The 19,001-nt window shown below is 47.6% G+C and overlaps 7 protein-coding genes across 7 annotated transcripts; 3 read left to right on the top strand and 4 right to left on the bottom strand.

Moving 5' to 3' along the window:
* Nucleotides 1-14: 14 nt before the first annotated feature.
* N7529_008006 (cation:proton antiporter) lies at nucleotides 15-1,829 on the bottom strand (the record flags this gene model as incomplete). The annotated part of the gene is made up of 3 exons (XM_057243533.1): nucleotides 15-641; nucleotides 686-1,527; nucleotides 1,580-1,829. 3 exons carry the CDS (start codon nucleotides 1,827-1,829, stop codon nucleotides 15-17), a joined length of 1,719 nt encoding a protein of 572 aa, XP_057095071.1.
* An 848-nt stretch (nucleotides 1,830-2,677) lies between these two features.
* On the top strand, nucleotides 2,678-4,095 carry N7529_008005 (cystathionine beta-lyase STR3; the record flags this gene model as incomplete). Its single annotated transcript, XM_057243532.1, has 3 exons — nucleotides 2,678-2,881; nucleotides 2,941-3,984; nucleotides 4,042-4,095. 3 exons carry the CDS (start codon nucleotides 2,678-2,680, stop codon nucleotides 4,093-4,095), a joined length of 1,302 nt encoding a protein of 433 aa, XP_057095070.1.
* A 339-nt stretch (nucleotides 4,096-4,434) lies between these two features.
* On the top strand, nucleotides 4,435-5,347 carry N7529_008004 (uncharacterized protein; the record flags this gene model as incomplete). Its single annotated transcript, XM_057243531.1, has 2 exons — nucleotides 4,435-4,574; nucleotides 4,621-5,347. The coding sequence occupies 2 exons, from the start codon at nucleotides 4,435-4,437 to the stop codon at nucleotides 5,345-5,347; spliced, it is 867 nt and encodes a 288-aa protein (XP_057095069.1).
* A 471-nt stretch (nucleotides 5,348-5,818) lies between these two features.
* Nucleotides 5,819-8,046, bottom strand: N7529_008003 (ferric reductase family protein; the record flags this gene model as incomplete). Its single annotated transcript, XM_057243530.1, has 8 exons — nucleotides 5,819-5,825; nucleotides 5,877-6,851; nucleotides 6,901-6,999; nucleotides 7,047-7,298; nucleotides 7,351-7,465; nucleotides 7,519-7,769; nucleotides 7,818-7,945; nucleotides 8,005-8,046. 8 exons carry the CDS (start codon nucleotides 8,044-8,046, stop codon nucleotides 5,819-5,821), a joined length of 1,869 nt encoding a protein of 622 aa, XP_057095068.1.
* A 586-nt stretch (nucleotides 8,047-8,632) lies between these two features.
* N7529_008002 (putative cysteine synthase B) lies at nucleotides 8,633-10,275 on the bottom strand (the record flags this gene model as incomplete). The annotated part of the gene is made up of 3 exons (XM_057243529.1): nucleotides 8,633-9,127; nucleotides 9,205-10,034; nucleotides 10,083-10,275. The coding sequence occupies 3 exons, from the start codon at nucleotides 10,273-10,275 to the stop codon at nucleotides 8,633-8,635; spliced, it is 1,518 nt and encodes a 505-aa protein (XP_057095067.1).
* An 800-nt stretch (nucleotides 10,276-11,075) lies between these two features.
* Nucleotides 11,076-13,037, top strand: N7529_008001 (MDR family MFS transporter; the record flags this gene model as incomplete). Its single annotated transcript, XM_057243528.1, has 7 exons — nucleotides 11,076-11,180; nucleotides 11,229-11,362; nucleotides 11,419-12,212; nucleotides 12,263-12,452; nucleotides 12,506-12,571; nucleotides 12,620-12,673; nucleotides 12,722-13,037. Coding segments are annotated over 7 exons (1,659 nt in total), but the record flags the coding sequence as incomplete, so codon positions are not given.
* Nucleotides 13,038-14,848: 1,811 nt separating this feature from the next.
* On the bottom strand, nucleotides 14,849-17,994 carry N7529_008000 (NRPS-like enzyme; the record flags this gene model as incomplete). The annotated part of the gene is made up of 2 exons (XM_057243527.1): nucleotides 14,849-17,844; nucleotides 17,901-17,994. The coding sequence occupies 2 exons, from the start codon at nucleotides 17,992-17,994 to the stop codon at nucleotides 14,849-14,851; spliced, it is 3,090 nt and encodes a 1,029-aa protein (XP_057095065.1).
* Nucleotides 17,995-19,001: the final 1,007 nt, after the last annotated feature.

The following is a 19,001-nucleotide window of genomic DNA, read 5'->3' as shown; positions in this document are numbered from 1 at the left end:
CACTGAATTCATACCTAAATGCCCCAAATGCCCAAGGGATCAGATCCTTGACTTCCTCTGGACATTTGCAGCTTCTTCACGCGCCTGACTAGCGTTCCAACCATTAATGGGCCGACCAATGTGCACAGCGTAATTGCCCATATAACCACCAAATAGGTCTCAGACGGCCCTTCCGATGATTCAGTGGAGAATATCCCCTGGCTTTCTGCGATGGACGCAATCAGGTATCCGACTTCACCTCTAGCTACCATTGCCAGACCCAAGATGAAAGGTGGATATAAAGACTTAGGCTTTGGAGGGAGATATGTTTGTGAACGGGGCGCAGGGTTGTTCGTTGACTCATGTTGGTTGGAATTATTTAGAGTTTGCCCTATATTGCTACATTTGGGTTTCGTCCGAGAAGGAGTCTTCTCTTTTTTCGAGGGCTTGGTGGCTCGGGGTCTGGCGCAGGAGGAACGAACGTACGCGAATGGCCTTTTGACCATAGAAACCAGATCCAGTATGGGGTTTGAAGAAAATCGAACGAGCCAAAGTCCGGTTATTATTTTGCCAATTGTCATCAAAATGGCATATATTATGCCGCGCCAGACAATTTGACCCGAGAACATCTTGGTGATTGGGATTGCAAATCCAATGGATGCCTATCATGTTAGTATTGTTCATCTAGTTTTGAACGGGCACTCACAAAGAAAAGGGGAAGGAGGACTCGGTTGTTGGCCTCTTTATAGTATATTTCGTATACCAATGCACCTGTTGGTGTGTTATGAGGCGTTTCAGTTTTCTGAACAGGCTGCACGCGAGTCTCGGCCGCGTTTGTATCCTCTTCTTGGAGACCGCGTGCACGTCTCTGGGCGGAAGTATTGTGCTCTTGGGAATTGGAGCACATCTGAGAGACAACCTGCTCTGAAGGAGAAGGTGGGATCTTTGATTCAGCAACCAGCCCATCAAACCAAGAGACAACCACACCAGCAAGATAAGCAGCAAAGAGGCTGGATGTGCCAGCATACGTCGCACTAGCCACAATTCCAACTAGAACACAGGTCTGGGCCAGAAATGCAGATTGAGCCGTGCTTGTGAATGCCGGGAATTTGTCTTTACAGGCAATCAGCTTCTTCAACACCGGTTGCAAACAAAATGCACACAGTAGTAGTAGGCCAACGGCAAACCCGAGTGACACGAAAATGGGCCGGATGATAGTCACCGCGCTGAATGATGCGGTGCTCCCACCCAGGTTCGAGATAATCTGGACCATGACTAGACCGACTACATCGTCTAGCATTGCGGCGCTGGTTGTTACTGTGCCGAGTCGTGTGATGGTCAATTGAGTGGTGGAGAGGATGGTGAAGGTGGTTCCGAGACTTGTTGCACTTAAAGCTGCACCAGCTGAAAAGGCTTGAAGAGGTGTTGCTGATACAAGTTCCATGAGGATGAATGATAGACCCATTGGTGCACATATTCCAGTTAAGGCAACGGCCATTGAAAGTAGGATGTTTGCCTTCAAGGCCTTGATTGAAGTTGATAGGCCGCCTGATTATTGTCAGCAATGGCGTTCTAATTATTGAATGTAATCACAGCTCACCTTCGTAGATCAAGAGTATTAAGCCCAGATATCCAATCTGTTGGATCACTGTTTCTGTCTCTTGGTCGAGCCATTTCGCCCCTGGGGTGCCCCACAGGACGCCGATGAATAGTTGACCAATTAACCCGCAATATAGCAAGTTGTTTAGGAAGGTGTTGGCTATGTTCAAGACTAGGAGAAATCCTGTGTAGTTGAGGACTGTTTTGATAGATGGCTCATGGTATGCAAATGCGGCCTCTGATTCGGCCATTTTGCGGGCTATCTAGGTCGTAATGATATGGGACTATTTGATAAAACAACAGACTCCATAGAGAGGTATAGGGCGGGCGGTAAAGTCGAGTATATTAAAATAGCTATATGATATATGATATAGAAAAAATCTTTGAAGATATAGGAGGTTGTATTCAGTTACCCGAGTCCTAGCCAAGGATGACTAACTAGACCTTACCGGGGCTTCCAACGTTCTTTTTACAGCTTAACCTATGATCCTACAACATCATAACAATGTTCAGCATTCCTAGGGTTCTAAGGGAACAAATCCTAATTGAGGTAATTCTTTTTCTCTAAATAGCCTATTATAATGTAGAAGGCTTACATTCCAACAAAATGACGAAAATGACCTAAATAGCCATTGAAGGGTTTTGTATGTATTCTAATAATGGAGATACTTAGCTAGTCGGTATATATCAGTATATTCTGATCTATAACTTCACGATATAGCACATATAGATACATATATTCAACGATATAAATCTATATTTATCAAGAGTAGTAGTAGTAGAGTGATACAGTAGTTGACTCATAGATCTCCGCATGTTTGCTAAACTCCTTTGGGACTAGTGGATGACGAAATCGCCAAACTTGCAAATGGACCAATCAGAGAGAAGCGGAAGAGTCAGCTTTTGTCCGGGGGTAGAAGCGAAACAGAAAGATATGTGACTTGTTGGGAACTTCTTCCTTATTTCTCTTTATTCTTCTTATACTATTACCTCTTCTCTGAACATTGCTTTGTGTATTGCATAGTATTGTTCGTTTACTACAGATTCCTTCAACTCTCGCTCCTCATATCTTTCTCTCTTTCTGCCCCGCTCTGCAGCGATGTCGGCCTCTGGAAATAACGCTGCGTCGGGGTCGACCAGCGGTGTGAAGAGTTATCCTAAGGTTGATCTATCAGGCAATGACCTTCCACCTTCCCCCGCCCCTTCTAGCCCTCATCCGGGTCGCAGATACAACATTGCCACTGAGTTGGTCTTCACCGAGGGCAGTGACCAATACAATGCCAGCAGTGTCCCTATCTACCAGGTATACATTCATCCAATTGCTGTCAATGAGGCCGTAACATCAATTAATCATGGATACAGAGTGCTACCTTCAAGCAAACCTCTAATGCTGGCGGTGGTGAATATGATTATACACGGTCCGGTAACCCCACCCGCACACACCTCGAGCGACACTTGGCCAAAATCATGTCCGCACAGCGCGCCCTCGTGGTGTCATCCGGCATGGCAGCTCTGGACGTGATTACCCGACTCCTCCGCCCCGGTGATGAGGTTGTCACCGGTGACGACCTCTACGGCGGCACTAACCGTTTGCTTAAGTACCTCTCAACCAACGGCGGCATCATCGTTCACCACGTCGACACCACAAGCCCCGAAAAGGTTCAAGAGGTCTTGAGCGAAAAGACCACCATGGTCCTCCTCGAAACCCCCACAAACCCCCTCATCAAGATCGTCGATATCGGCGCCATCGCTACCGCCGCCCACGAGGCCAACCCCAAATGTATCGTCTCCGTCGATAACACCATGATGTCCCCCCTCCTCCTGAACCCACTTGACTTCGGTGCCGACGTCGTGTACGAAAGTGGGACCAAGTACCTCTCCGGCCACCACGATCTGATGGCCGGTGTCATTGCCGTGAATGATACGGAGCTCGGTGAACGCCTGTACTTCCCCATCAACGCATCTGGATGCGGCCTGTCACCATTTGACTCGTGGCTGCTGCTGCGCGGCGTCAAGACCCTTAAGGTCCGCATGGATCAACAGCAGAGCAATGCTCAGCGCATTGCGGAGTTCCTCGAGTCAAATGGCTTCAAGGTCCGCTACCCTGGTCTGCGGTCACACCCACAATACGAATTGCACAACTCCATGGCGCGGGGCGCTGGTGCTGTGCTCTCATTCGAGACGGGTGATACAGTGGTCAGCGAGCGCATTGTCGAAAGTGCTAAGATTTGGGCTATCAGTGTCAGCTTTGGCTGTGTCAACAGTCTGATCAGTATGCCCTGCCGTATGAGCCATGCTAGCATTGACGCGAAGACGCGGGCGGAACGCGCCATGCCTGAGGACTTAATCCGACTGTGCGTTGGTATCGAGGATGCTGATGATTTGATTGATGATTTGCGCCGCGCGGTATGTTTTTTTCCCCCGCCCCTTGCATTCGGGGATTTGATACTAACCCTTTCTTAGTTGGTGGAAGCCGGGGCGGTCAAAGTGACTTTGGACGGTATTGAGGCTCTTTAGGAATAGTTATGTTATATTGGCGTTGGGGATTTAAAATAAACATAACGAACTACAAATTTACATCTAACATCTATCTATATTTATATATATATCTACTCGGTACATGCTATAAGATTCTCTGATGTAGAGCGTTTATCGTTTATCCGGCAGATACAAGTCGGGCCGGCATCGGAGACCCGGCGCCGGGTCGCGCCCGGGTCATTATCGTCCGAAGCAGTTCGCGATTTTGATATAACTTCGCATTTGTAATTCATTCTGCTTTATTTGTGCTTCTTTCCCCGCGTTTTCTGGCCTGCACATACCTCCAAATACAATCGGAATGCCATTAATATCAACATCATGTCGACAATAAACTCAAAACAGAGTATCACTCGCTCAACATGGAATACAAAAGATCTGGGAAAGCGACTCGGCGTCGACTTCGCCAGCGCAGCAACTGCCGGCGCGTTAACATGTCCATTAATCACAATCATTGACCGGTAGGGATCCTCCGGAGCATCAACTTGTCAAAGCTAATTTCCCCAGCGCAATCATGGAAAAAGCCTCTAAAGGCTTCCCAATCCAACAAACAATAACATCCTGTCTCCGATCAATGGTCGCCCAACCAAGAGCTTTCTTCTTCAGCACTCCATTCCTCCTAATATACACCCTCTACGGCTCCACCTACCTCACCGCAAACGCAATCGATACCGTTACCTCCACGATGCGCAACCATAGCTACGACAGCGTAGACACCGGCTTCGCGAAATTCATCACCACAACAACCGTCAACATGGCAATCTGCGTCTACAAAGATGCCCGCTTCGCCAAAATGTTCGGCGCCAACGAATCACCAACACGTTGTCACCCAACCCCCTCGCCATCCGCTCCCAAAATCCCCAAAACCTCTTACTCCCTCTTCTGCCTCCGAGACAGCATCACAATCTTCGCCTCGTTCAATGTCCCCGCCCAAATTGCACCCTTAATCCCCGATTTTATGGCTTCAACGCCTGGCATGAAAGCCTCGCTAGCCCAGTTCTCCTGTCCGGCTCTCATGCAGTTCGTCAGTACACCTATGCACCTGCTCGGGTTGGATCTGTATAACCGGCAGCCAGCGGGTGGGCTACCGTGGACCGATCGTGTTTGTCGGATTCGTCGCGATTATGTCGCTAGTTGCTTTGCGAGAATGGGCAAGATTGTTCCCGCTTATGGTATTGGGGGAACTGTTAATGTGAGGATGAGGAGTTATTTGATGAATCTGATTCAAGGTTGAGCTCTCAACCAGAGCTCAACCAGAGCTCAACCCTGAATGGGTATGGGGATGTAATGACTTCATGAGATTTGTTTTATTAGACTTGCATGCGCGATCAAGGATCCCTTTCTCTCCACTCTGATTTATGGATATCTCAAATGGTGTTGGCTGGATTTGATTCTGGGTTCGGGTTTTTATTTTCAGATTCTTGTTTAGACTGTGATATACCTATGCAGTACAGACTTGGCTTTGGACTGGTTTATATTGTCCTGGCTGTAATAACATTGATTTACTCCCGTTGATATTAATTTGATACCATGAAGACTATATGTGATTGAAAGGCCATAGCTATATTATTCCATCCTGTCAATACATCCTATCCTCTACTACCAAGCAAATCAAATGTAGGAGAAAGAATTAATATATACTTTTGATGTAAATACAGATCCACAGAAATTAAGAGCAATATCAAACCAGCAGATAATACTCAACTCACCACCTAGAACCAGTTAGCAAATCACCGAGGAAATAAGAACCAAAAAACACTTACACGAAAGGCTCCGAGTGCAAATACAGTTCCTCAATCTCGCCCCCAAAAACCCGACTCTGCGCAACAGCAGCCGCATTCCTCGTATCATGCAACATAGAAGCAGGCCCACAGACCAAAACCCCGACCCGCTGCTTCCTACCAACATGCGTCCCCTGCGTATGAGCCATAGCAACAGTCCTCGCAAGCAAACCGGGAAGATCAGGCCTCGCATTGCGATGCACATTCAAACTGAACCTCCCCGTCGTGGTAATCTCCCTCGGCACCTTGCCGGACTTAAGATCATCCTCAGAACTAGACGATATCCCCGACTCACGCTGGCCAGTAACGTGGACCGAAACCGAAGTCTCGAATCCATTGTCGGAAGATGCCAGCATCGTCGATTCAGAAAGTCGTCGCTCAATCTCCTCAATATACCAATCCGCCATGGCGTGGTCCCGCGTTGAAAACACAACCTGAAGATTCCGTCGCTGATTGTGCTTCTCCTGCTCTGCGATTTCCATCCCAGACACCCGGAGTGCTTCGTCGACCATCGCGAGCGAGAACCCACCCCCAGAACCGCCAGCAATAACGAGAATAGTGTCGAACTGAGCCATATGAGGCTCGCTGACGCCGCCGTATGGACCCTCGACTAGGATCCTCTTCGTGCATCCGGGCCTTTGGGCAGCCATTGCTCGGAGACGACCAGTTACGCCACCCCGGGGCTTGATATAGAAGACTAGTTCGGAGATGGTGTCGGTGCAGGCCGATGAGATGGTGAATGGGTGGGCGGTTAGGAGATGCAGATCTGATGTTAGGAACCGGACGAAGACGTGTTGCCCTGGAGTCCATTTCATCTTCGATGGGACGGACACACGGATTAGGCCGCCTGGTAAAAGATCTAGCGTTGCTTTGTGCATTCCGTGCAATAGGTAGGTGCGTGTGTGGCTGACTATTAGGCTGGAAAGGTAAATTGCGCCGGAAGCTATGAAGTAGTCCCTGGTTTGTGTTAGTGGGGTTTTTTTAATTTGATGCAGATTGGGCGTACCAGGATGACAGACGGAAGTCGCAGTGCAGGAAGAAGAAGACGACAAAAACCACGGCTACGAGAATGTGTGTTGCCTTGAAAAATTCGTAGAATCGGTTGCTGGAGGTGTTAGGTCTTCGTCTTAAGCCGGTCATGTATGATCTTACCGAATGAATGGCAGAGACATCAGGGTAAGATATGTCTGCGAAATGAGGGAGACAACTCCCGTCCAGTATGCTACACTCGTTTTCCACTGGTGCATCATATCCCCTTTCCATATATGATAGATTATGTAGGGGAAGGTATGAATCAGAGCCAACACGAACATCGCATAACTCGTCCAGTGGTGAAACACCTGGAGTTTCTCATGTGGAATACCAGTCAAGACAGCAATCATATTGGCCTTTGTGCTCAATGCCCTAGTAAAAGTCAGCGCCAGCTCAAATAAATTCAATTCCACTCCACACTCACAGCACGAAAGGCAATAGCGCAAGGGCCATCCACCCAGCCCTGGTCGCAATCGGTGGGCTACTCCCATAAGAAGCATCTGTCGGCCAATAATAAGGCTGTGGACCAAGTGTCATACCTATGGGCAGTCAGCTGCAAGCCCATAATTTCATATCTTGTGATTGAACCCACCGAAAAAGAATGCAGCGCCTAAAACCCCCAAGATGACAACGCCTAGTGCTGGAGACCAGTAGCGCAATGCGGGCGATCTATATCCGCGATAAGAGAAATATCGCGAGACCGAAGTGAACATGCGCCATGGTCGAGTCCGCTTGACCCTGTCCGGGGCGAGTCTGACTAGCAGGTTTGAGATGGTGAAGATACCGATCACGGCACACATGAAGTATATGGTGTTGAGCGCATAGACATGATCAGCTTGGTACCTGATTTGATTAGCATCATCTCCTGTATAAATAGTCAGAGACCCATACCAGTATCGCCAGGAATAATTGCGATAACGACATTGAGCATCGGTCAGTGTGCAATTATCCTCACGAGACGAGTGAAGCATCACCGGCTGGTCTAGCCAGGGTGTGCCTGTGCTCATTTTCATGTCCATCTTCACCAAACAAATTGAATCACATTAGTTGTGAAGGAGAATCGGATCTCATAACACACTATAAGGCGATCTGCAAGATTAAGTTTGGTGGCTGCAGCCATCGTTGTATTGGTAAAAAGAAAGGTTCCATGGTTTCCGAATGTCTGTTTTGACAGCCGAAAACAGAGAGAGAGCCCTAGAGCCCTGGGATAGCCCCTGGATAATTAATTATTGAGGGAGTTTCAGATTCCCGTTATGACATTCCCGCCGATCACGCCCGAAGGGAGATCTGCTCAGAATTGAGCACATTTTCTGATGAACCCGCAGTCAGATCTGGCTAGTGCATATTCTAGAATCGTCAATAAAAACACTAAAGCGAAGCTAGAGCAGATTTGAGCTTATACTATTGCATAATTGTAAATATAATTCCCGATACATGATTTGCTACAGTGTAAATTGCATGCGGAGAGAAGGGTCTGAGAGCCGATTCTTTTACGAGTGTAATACGTCAAAGCTAAACAATAATATTGAAAGTGTCATAGGGTAGTAGTGCCAAACAATGAACCAAATCGATGATTCAAAAGGAACAAGAAAACGAAAGAAAAAAGAAAAAAAGAAAAAAAGAACAAACTGGGAGTAGAATATACCCGCATCGGGACTAGCGTCTCACATGGTCAAGACCAACCCTACATTCCCCTGTCAAAGGAATTATTCAAGGGGCACCGCTTGGACGGAAACAGTAGCCCCCAGCGACTTTCCAATGACCCTCTCCCCAATAAACGGCTTCAAAGCACCATACCCACCGCATACACTATCCGCTTCGAGACCTTTGGCCCGAAGCACGCTCGTAGCCACGCGTGCCGAATCTCCATTATAGCACACTACGAGAACGTGTCGAAGATTAGATACGTCGTGGAACATCTTCTCCATCTCCACCCATTGCGCCTCGAGGACCCCTGCATCCGAGAACGGTGATGGGGTGTGTGGCCCCAGGCTGGTGAGGGGTTTGTTCAATGAGCCTGGGAGGTGCCAGATGTTATAGTCAGTGCTTTGGCGGAGATCGAGTACTTGGGATTGTGGCTTTAGAATTATTTCGTCGAGGTCTGTTGTTTGAGTTGGAGAGCTGTAGAATTCTGGTAGAACTTCTAGGGCTTCGCGTTCCCAGCTTTCATCGTACCGGTGGAGGTCGACCTTTGTTAGGCGCTGTTGGTGCTTTGTTAGTTCTGCCATTTTTTCATGTGGTAAGTCCTTGGGGAGGGGAATGGAGGGGGGGGATTTACCTCATTTCGGATTGGATGGAATGAGTTCTCGTCCAACTTTTGGAAGTACTCATCGATATACTGATATGGCAGGTCGCAGCATAGGAACACGCAGTGAATTATTCCGTCCGGACCCGCGAGCTCAGATAGCGTTCCAGCGGCTTTGCGCTTTTCCAATGTCTGGAATAGTCCTTGGAGATTGAACCCGGACGAGGGGCCGCAGACTAGTCCCTCGCGGCACAGATTCAAGGATAGAGTATAAGATTCCATAGAACCGACTTCTTCAATCGTATCCACAGCATCTTTCCACGGAAACTCGACTGGCCGCATTAGAGCGTAGGACCTTGGTCCGGGTACCCTATCGCCGGGAGCTGTGCAAACACCCAATCTGTAGACCGATGGTTTGACATCTTTGAAGTAGGTGCCCAGCCCGGTCATTGTGCCTGACGTGCCCATGCCGGCGCAAAGGACATTGATTTCAGGTAATTGTTTGAATATTTGGGGTCCTGTCCAGCGGACATGGGATTGCCAGTTGTTGTTGTTTTCATATTGGTTTGGGTTGACGATTGAGTCGGATTCTAGGGCTGTTCGCCGGGCGTTTTGGATCCCGCCTCGTTCATCAACCGGTTCTGGCTGGGAAGGCCCGCCAAAGAGAGTGATATCCAGTCCAAAAAACTGCATTAACTTCAATTTGGCGTCGCTGGTCTTGTTGCTTAGGAAAGCCCGCGTATCATTCACACCGTGCATGACTCGGGCCACCATTGACATGGAAATCACCGTTGAGCCGGAGCTGTACTCAATGATTCGGTTTGTCTGTCCAGGTACAACACTAGACTCGAGCATGTTCAATGCTAGCTGGTGTTAGCCTGTCTTTGGCGTGCTATAGCAGATTGACATACCTGGCATTGCCTTTACATTGTTCGCTGGATGCATAGTCATCATTTTAGCATAGATGCGTACACCATCTTCATAATAAGGGTTCAGATGTGGTGGCAGCTCTACAAGAGGCAGAGGAGGCTGAGAGTCAGGATTGAAGTATTTCTTCAACGAGTCCGTGCCGAAGTAAACATTGCGTTCATTGATGTTGGCCATTTTTTCGGATGTATTTGGGATTCCAAACTCCTACAAGAGAAAAGATATACAGGAGAAAAGAATATAAATCTAAAACTCTCACGAGCTGGGTTATGAATCTATATAGCGTCTACCATCTGCCTTCGGCGTCTGAGCAGAAAAGTAAAATCCTCTCATGGCTCCACCATAAAAGACCTCGGATAAATCTGACAAACATCAAAGCCAGTCAACGTGGACTCAACGTGGATGGAAGCGCCGGAAATTGGCCACGATTTGCAAGGAACAAGGCAATTGCGAGCGATCTCGGGGATATCGACATCCAATTGTCGATCAGACCCTGTATATCGCGCAGCCCCTCTTTGTCAAAAGGTAGTATAAAAACGTTGAAAACGGAATAATTCGCACTGCGCCTGCGTCATTCTGGTATTCGCGATGTCTTGGTCGTCAATGTTCCAGAATTTAAGGTGTCACCTTGGCATTTGACAAGGTCCCCCTTACTATTCCCGCAGGTACTCGTGCAGTTTTCATTAGTTGATTGATATTCAGAGATACATACAATTCGCTGAGTTATTTCAAATAAAAAAGTACAAAAAAGTATAACGAAACGGGGCGGGTACCTTGAGAGTGTTTGAGAAGGTTTACTCTGCAGATCTTCTGTCAAGGTGCTCGGATAGCCAATTTGCCGATCTATGTCGAAATCACCATAGGATTATTGTCTCTTTTTTACTTTAGTATTGCTTCCTTTTCTTTTTCGTCTTTCTTTTCTTTGCTTTCTGTTTGGTATCTTTGAAAACGGCTGCCCTTGATATACTTGATACACCATGACAGGGGTACAAAATCCTTCAAACGAAGGGTCTGAAAAGAATGAAGCCCAAGTCACATTTAACGAGCAAACTAATTACGTGCCTAAGAGCACTATCATCACAGTTAGTGCGACAAAGGCAAAAATAGCCCAATTACTAACATTGGCATAGATCTTTCTGGCATGCTCAAGCGTCGACCTATTGGCTTTGATGGACCAGACGACCCTAGCAGCCAGTTTATCCATCATAGGAAACGCTCTAGGAGCTAGTGACCAGACCTCATGGATCTCAGGTGGTTACTTTGTGTCAGTATAATTATATTCTTGTACCTCTCATACTCCCACACTAATCCTACTTGTAGAACATCAACATGTTTCCAACTTCTGTATGGAAAACTGTCCGACATCTGGTCTCGCAAACTAGTTCTTTTCGTCGGTCTCGCAATCTTTTTCTTTGGATCACTAGCAGCATCTCTAGCCCAGACAGCGACGCAATTAATCATCTTCCGCGCCTTCACTGGTGTCGGCGGTGGCGGCTTAATGACAGTCGCACAGATGATAGTCAGTGATGTCGTCCCACTTCGTGAACGAGGCAAATATCAAGGTATTCTAGGAGCCGTTGTTGCTATCGCCAACGGAATCGGCCCTATTATTGGCGGTGCTTTGGCCTCCATCTCAGAGGATTCGTGGAGATGGATTTTCCGCTTGAACTTGCCATTAACGGCACTGACTACTCTGGCTGTGTTGTTCTTTATGCCCCTTCGGAAAGTCACTGGCGATTGGAAAGTTAAGTTGAAGGCGATTGATTTCTTCGGTGCGCTTTTGGCGCTTGGTGGAACTTCGATTTTGCTTCTTGGGTTGACTTGGGGTGGTGGCGAGTATTCGTGGGACTCGACGCATGTAATTGCAACGCTCGTCGTCGGGTTTGCTATCTCTGTTGCTTTTGTTGCTTGGCAGTGGAAGGGTACGTCGATGCCGCTGGTCCCCATGCATATTTTCAAAGGGAGAATTGTGAATGGTGCTTGCTTGACTATGTTCATCAATGGATGGAACTTCTTGGTGCAAGTTTACTACATTCCCACTTTTTATCAGTTGGTGTTTGGGTATTCTACGGTAAAAGCAGCGGCGATGCTGCTGCCTATTACCCTTATGCAAAGTATGACCTGTTTTCTCATCATTTAGTTACAATACTAACTCAATTGACAGCTGTTAGTAGTACAGGATCTGGCCTTGTTGTGCACTGGGTTGGTCGCTATCGAGAAAGTATCCTGTTTGGATGGATTGTCTGGGCTGTTGGCCTTGGTCTCTTGTCCACACTTGACAAGCACTCCAGTTTGGGGAAGCAAATTGGATATGGTATTTTGACCGGTGTCGGAGTTGGAAATACATTGCAGCCGTAGGTTTCTGCCAGAAATCATCAATTTGGTCATCTTGCTTATCTCTATATAGCTCTCTCATTGCCGTTCAAGCTGGCGTTGAAAGACGCGACATGGCCGTGGTGACGTCGTTTAGGAAGTAAGTAAATCCATTGATCTTGTCCTGAATAAATCTAACAGCGAATAGCTTCGTTCGAAATCTCGGGGGTACTCTTGGATTGGCTATTGCTGGGACTATCATGTAAGGCTATCTAATCCATTGAGTGGTTCTTCTACTAACAAAACATAGTAACAACATTGTTTCGTCATCTATCTCAGTCCTTAATCTTGATGATATAGAGTCCCGATCACTTTTGTCTAGCCCACAGAGCTACTTATCCAAGTTGTCTGCAGAGGAAGCCGAGCACGTTCGCGATGTGCTGACACCGGCCTACCAAAAGGGCTTCCGAATTATCTTCATTATAGGAGCATCTCTTGCGGCCCTTGCCTTCCTCTTGGCTGTTTGGTTAATGCCACAAGTTGAGTTGAATCGAGCAGACGATCAAGCTTTGAAGCAGGAAGCGAAAAAACGAGTGGAGAGAGAATTGAAGAAACAAGATAACAAAGTGTAAGCTTTCCGTATCAAGGAGACTGTTGCGGATAGACCCCTTGTTGCTAGTCAGACACTTCTTCATACATATCTTTGCAGATCTGCACATCTTTATACGCCTCTCAGTTCATCTCTGTTTAAAGTCCTCCTAGATATATCCTCCTGTATACATATTCCCCTGCCCTATAAATATAAGTTCACAGATTCTCCGTTTCCCTCCTTCGTCACAGCGAGCCTAAGTACCTAATGAACTACGTCACCATAGACCCTAGGGACACATGAAAAGCTTCGATTGCCCAGGTTCTGTTTTGTAAGAGTCATAATATTAAGGTTGCTACCTGAAGATAGTTTGCAACACCCTGCACAACGAATTCATCCCTAGCCAATGGCTTTCACTCTATCTGAAGCTGTCAGATAATCAATGGCGCTCGCACGGCTCCAGCTCGCTCAGGGCAATGTCCAAGGTCTCCAATGCCTGCACCATATTCTCAATGGCAGCGTTGACGCGGTTGTTTCTCTGGAGAGCCTCATCCGGTGCATAGCGAATACTTTGCAGATCTCGAAGACGTACGGGTTGGTTTCGATCCAGTCACTCACGGGCAGTATCTAGGATCAGATTAGCGACAGTCAATCCACTGCCACTTCGCCACCAGCCTGTTGTAAGATGCTGTGAAGACCTGAGGTTTTAGGGACTGTTGGATTATAGAAGATAGACGAGGAGATAGGTGGAGAATACCACACTTCCCAAACTCCCGGAGATGACTAAACCTGCCTCAAAAAGTTTGTATCCTCGTATGTGCCGATAAATACGTATTCGCATCCTAGGTTCTGCATATATCGTAGTGGCTGTGCAATCTTTTGCTGTAGCTCACGGCAATGTAAAACGGCAGTCTTAAGGTTATACGCCTGACACAAGGAACCTTTCACTCGCCAACCAGTTTGATACAGGCGGCACCAGCCTGACGCGGCTCGAATGGCCGTAGGTATGGGTTTTTGCCCGGCATCTTGTAGTTGCTCCATATTTCGAAACAAAACAATCAGCAACCCCACAATTCAATAGTTAATCACCGATAGACTCTTCAAAGTAAGTCTATGAGAGCCATACTTTTTCTTTGGAACGCAAGCTTGTATGATAGCTTCGGGCGAGCTGTGAATTTTCGTGGTTGGTGTTGGTCACCATTTTCGCGCGAAACCCATCTGCTCCGCTTTCACGGAATATTCGTAAGGGGTAGTGTGATGCAAGGTGATTTGAAGATGATTCATCCACAGTTGCACAGCGAGGGCTATACAGGTCGGTGACAGAGATTGGAAGGAAAGCAAACTTACTTGGGATGGGCCGTTTTGAGGTCTCCATGTTGTTTTCTTTTGTACCCTTGCTCTTGTGAGAGGAGTAAACACAACAACCAGTGAGATTAAGTATGTTCAAGCGCAGTTGATGTAAAAGGAAACATATTTATGCCAACAATGGCAGTTGAACAGGAAGTAGGAAATGGGTTCGGTGAATGTGTCAAGGCGCTTTTTTAGAGAAGTAAATTGGTATCTATAACCAGCTGCCTACGAAGGTATATGAACACCGGGGTCAAATACCTCATTATAGCTTGTTATGGACCACTGCAAATATATATCTCTGCTGTGCCTCGTAATAGCAAAGACTCTTGTTTTATAACCACTCACTATATTATCATAAGTAAGAGCTTTCATTTATCGAATTAGATTCTATAGCAGATGTGAGAGGCAACTAAATAATATCTGAGATAGGAGTGAGAGATAAGAAAGGGAAGATGATAGCGGGAGTAGAATCCAGCTAGGTAATCACAACATATATGATCAATCCATGACATGTACATCGTAAAAACCCTTTCGATTCCAAAACTTGACAAATTGCCGTATCATATTCCCATCTAGTGAACGATATGCAATATCCGGTCGACCTCGCAGAACCTCGACAGCTTGATCCGCGCGATACCACGGGGTATATTGGCTGGCTGTCCAGCGTGTGAGTGGCCCCCGAACTGGCTCCCGGAACATTGGCATCAGCGGTGCCAACGGTCCATCTGGCTCTTGCTCTTTAGCAACCTGTGCCACCCAGTCATCATAGTCCACTAGGCGCACCGGATACCCAGCATCGTTGAGCACCCGACAGGTATCTTCAACCGTGACTGAATGAACTTGATCTGGCGAAACAAGGCAATACGATCGACCGAGATTAGCGTTATCCGCGGCGATATGAAGCATCGCGTTGACCACATAGTCAAGCGTCACATATTCCAGTCGTTGAACCAGGCTAGGCCAAGTCCCCATTTGAATGCATCCTACCAGAAGTCGTGACATAAAGTCTGATGGATTACTACAGCCTGTATCTGGGTCTCCGATCACAAACCCAGGTCTGTAAATTGTGATCGGTAATCCGCGGTCTCGCATGCGTCGCACCATAGACTCCGCAGTCCACTGGCTTTGCGAGTAGCCTAGATCAAAGCGGACACCTTGCACATGGGGGAGCAGCGGCCCATCTTCTTCCACCGCTTCAGTTCCGAGCGTATACCCTGTTGTACCCCATACATCGATTGTGGACATATAGTGGAACCCCTTCCGGCGACCGGCGGCAGCCAGCCGGAGCATATTGCAGGTACCGAGGACGTTGGATGAACGGTGTTCGCGATATGATTCGCAGAAGTTGATCTTTGCTCCGAGATGAAAGATAACGGACGCCCAGTTCGCAAACCGCTCGAACTTCTCCTTCCCAACACCAAGGGTCCGGTCAGAGAGATCACCCTCAACAAAGACCAACTTCTCCCGCGCTTCCACTGAGTCAGGCCACAAGTCATATTTCTCAAGACAACGTTGCACACGCATCGCTGCAGACACTCCTTCTTGACCACGGACCAAGCATGCGATCTGCTTGACCGTGGGACGGATCATTAGATCGTGCAAGACACGTCCACCCACGAAGCCTGTGGCCCCCGTAAGAAATACCCTTCCTTCGTCTGGAGCATCCCACTGCGGCACCATCTCAATGTCATCAACGAGGTCGATGTCGCCAATCCAGACCTTGCTGTCGTCGGGGGCATTCTGACGCCTGTGGCTTTCTGCGGCTTCGGTTTTGGAAGTAATCACATCACACAGGTCTGAGAGTCGGGAGTTCCGGTTGAGCTTTTCCATTGTGATGATACAGTCTAAAATTCTCTGGATGTGGCCGATCAATGCCGCGGCTTGGAGCGAGGTTCCGCCGAGGGCAAAAAAGTCATCGTCGTCTTGGATGTGTGGCTTGTTTAACATCTCCGTCCAGATCTTCCGAACCTCTGCCTTGATACGTTCATTCTCATCTGACCCCCAGTCTTTCGGATTCACCTTGCTTGTAGAATTGTGGGATTGGTTGCCGGTCTCTTCTTTGAGTGACTGAAGCTGTTGCTGAAGCAGCTGTTTGTAGTCCACTTTACCTGTCGCGGTGAGTGGGAGCTTGCTGACAAATTCAATAGTGTTTGGGATCATGTAGGCTGACAGCCGTTCTCTCATCAAGCCAAAAAGGTCCTCTTCGCTTGGGGAAGGTGATGTACTATCTACCAAAACGAAAGCTACCAGTGCTTCTGCGCCTTTTCTAGAGAGAGGCGGCTGCTGAATGACAGCGGCACCTTTGATCCCATCAACTGACTTGAGAGTGCGCTCGATTTCACCCAGCTCAATCCTGAATCCATTGTGTTTGACCTGATTATCCTTGCGGCCGATGAAGTCAAGAACATCGGAGCTAGATCGCCATTCGGCTAGGTCGCCTGTTCGATAAAGTCGTACAGTGCCGCTCTGGTCCTCACCCAGCCCCTTTGAGGACCGCGCGTTGATCAGATGTTCTCGAGGGAAATCGACGAAAGATGTCATGTTCTCTTTCTCTCGCTTCCAATATCCGAGCGACTGCTGCGGTCCTGCAATGCAGATTTCGCCCTGTTTTCCTGGCTCGTAGATGACACGATCCTCCTCAAGTAGGAAGACCTCCATGTCGCCCACGGCTCGGCCAATGCTGATTCGATCTCCTCTTGTCTCTGGCATGGTTACTTCATACATAGTGGCGAGAGTAGTACACTCCGTTGGGCCATAAGTATTCCACAGATGTTGTGGGGGGCCGTCACTCTCTAGGACTCTCCTCATTGCTTGCGCATTTGCTACATCACCAGCAGTAAGCACATGGCGGAGAGACCGGTAGGTATCCGGGGATGCGAACGCTGTGACTTCAAATAATGCTGCCATCAGAATAGTAACAGTAATTTGGTTGTCTCTCAGAAAGCGGTGGAAGGCTTTCGGATCTGTGGCGATATGTCGGGGAACAGTCACGATCGTAGCACCGGCGATGAGAGTTACCCATATTTCAAACAAACTGAGATCAAAACCAGGATTGTTGAACTCGGTAACCCGGTCAGTCTGTTCCAGTGGAGTCATAGGTGTCTGGGTTGCCAGGTGCAGAATCCCCGATGCTCGGATCTGCACTGCTTTTGGCTTGCCCGTCGAGCCTGAAGTAAAAAGGATGTGACTTCGGTCTGGAGGGAGTTCCTGCTGCAGGAGCTTTTCCACAGACACCGATGGTCCGTCCGAACCAAGAGAGATGGGGATCAGCTTGAATCCCGAATCAATCAGCGATTGACGCCATATCTCGGTGGAATTGTCGGCGTCAACGATCAAGCGTTCAACTTCGACATCATGAAGCATGTCAAAGATGCGCTCCTCTGGTAAAGAGGGCGAAGGCTCCATTGGAACGCATGTTCCACCGGCAAAACGTACTGCGAGCTGGGCCACGACTTGTTCGATACCGGGGCCGAGTAAAATTCCGATAGGCTCTTCTAGGGGGACTTGGTATTATTCTCAAGCAGTGAGTGTGCTAGGTAGCTTGATTCACTGACAAGCTCAGTGTAGGTCAATGACTTGGATTCATCGAGGACGGCCAGGGCGTTGGGGGTACGCTGAGCGTGGGTAAGGATAATATCTTCCATGGTGACTCGAGCAACGGCGAGTTTGAATCAGGATTGGTTATTTTGGTGTTCTGGTGTTCTGGTATTCTGGTGTCCGTACAATGGTGAAAGTGCAAATAGGAATTTGAAGAATGAAACCAGAACTGACAGAATGCCGCTTTTTTAAAAGGATTTCCTCGGCACGCGGCATATATGATGATATGAAGCTCTGTACAACAGCATAGCGTTAATGATATCATATAAAAAGTGATTTTGCCCGCAGTATGTCTTGATTTTGCAAAGCACCAAGGGCATCCTCCGTGGCAAATACTGATCATTTGTTGGAAGAACTTGTCGTGAACAGGTATAACAGAAAGATGACACAGTCAATAACCGTGGCAACTCGTAATCAAACCTTAAGCTTCAATTTGAGGATTATAATGACGTGCAAGAGGCCCATAGGCTTCGTGCGCAGTGTTCGTGCGCAGTGCATTTCTTGATTTATCCACCTCCAAGTACAAGGATCGGCAGTCTGAACTCGCAAGAAATCCATGTATGACCTGATATAACAGACCTTTAACATTTGTGATTGAACAAAGTAAAACAATGCTACGCTTTGTCCGCTGGGAACACAGTTCCGGCATACATATAATTGGCGGATAAACTAAGCGAGCTAGATGGAATGGACAATCTGAAGAGATTGGAAAGTGGGGCGAGTTTGCACAATTGGACAAGTGCATATGCAGGCATCTGAAGTTGGTATAGTCCCCGGAACCCTAGAGAAAATCAGTGCTGGTTCTTCACGAAAGGTGTCAGCGGAAAGTCTAAATTGCACCGCGGTGTTCAACGGCTATTTTGCTAAATTCTCCACCTCAATGCCGCCTATCTACCCTCTCTGAGTTGCTTTTACTTGAGATCTCATATAACTGCTTTGTTTGATAATTTAGATCAAACATTTCCCTCGCCAATTATCGCTTCTTTTCTATTGCTGGGTTTCTGGCTTTTTTTTAAAAAAAACATCAGATAATATAACAAGTCCTGACCCCTAC

The sequence above is a fragment of the Penicillium soppii genome (assembly GCF_028829465.1).
Source record: "Penicillium soppii strain IBT 18220 chromosome Unknown utg000006l, whole genome shotgun sequence".
Lineage (NCBI taxonomy): Eukaryota > Fungi > Ascomycota > Eurotiomycetes > Eurotiales > Aspergillaceae > Penicillium > Penicillium soppii.
Note: the sequence above shows the minus strand (reverse complement) of the source record. Positions and strands in the feature narration are given on the sequence as shown.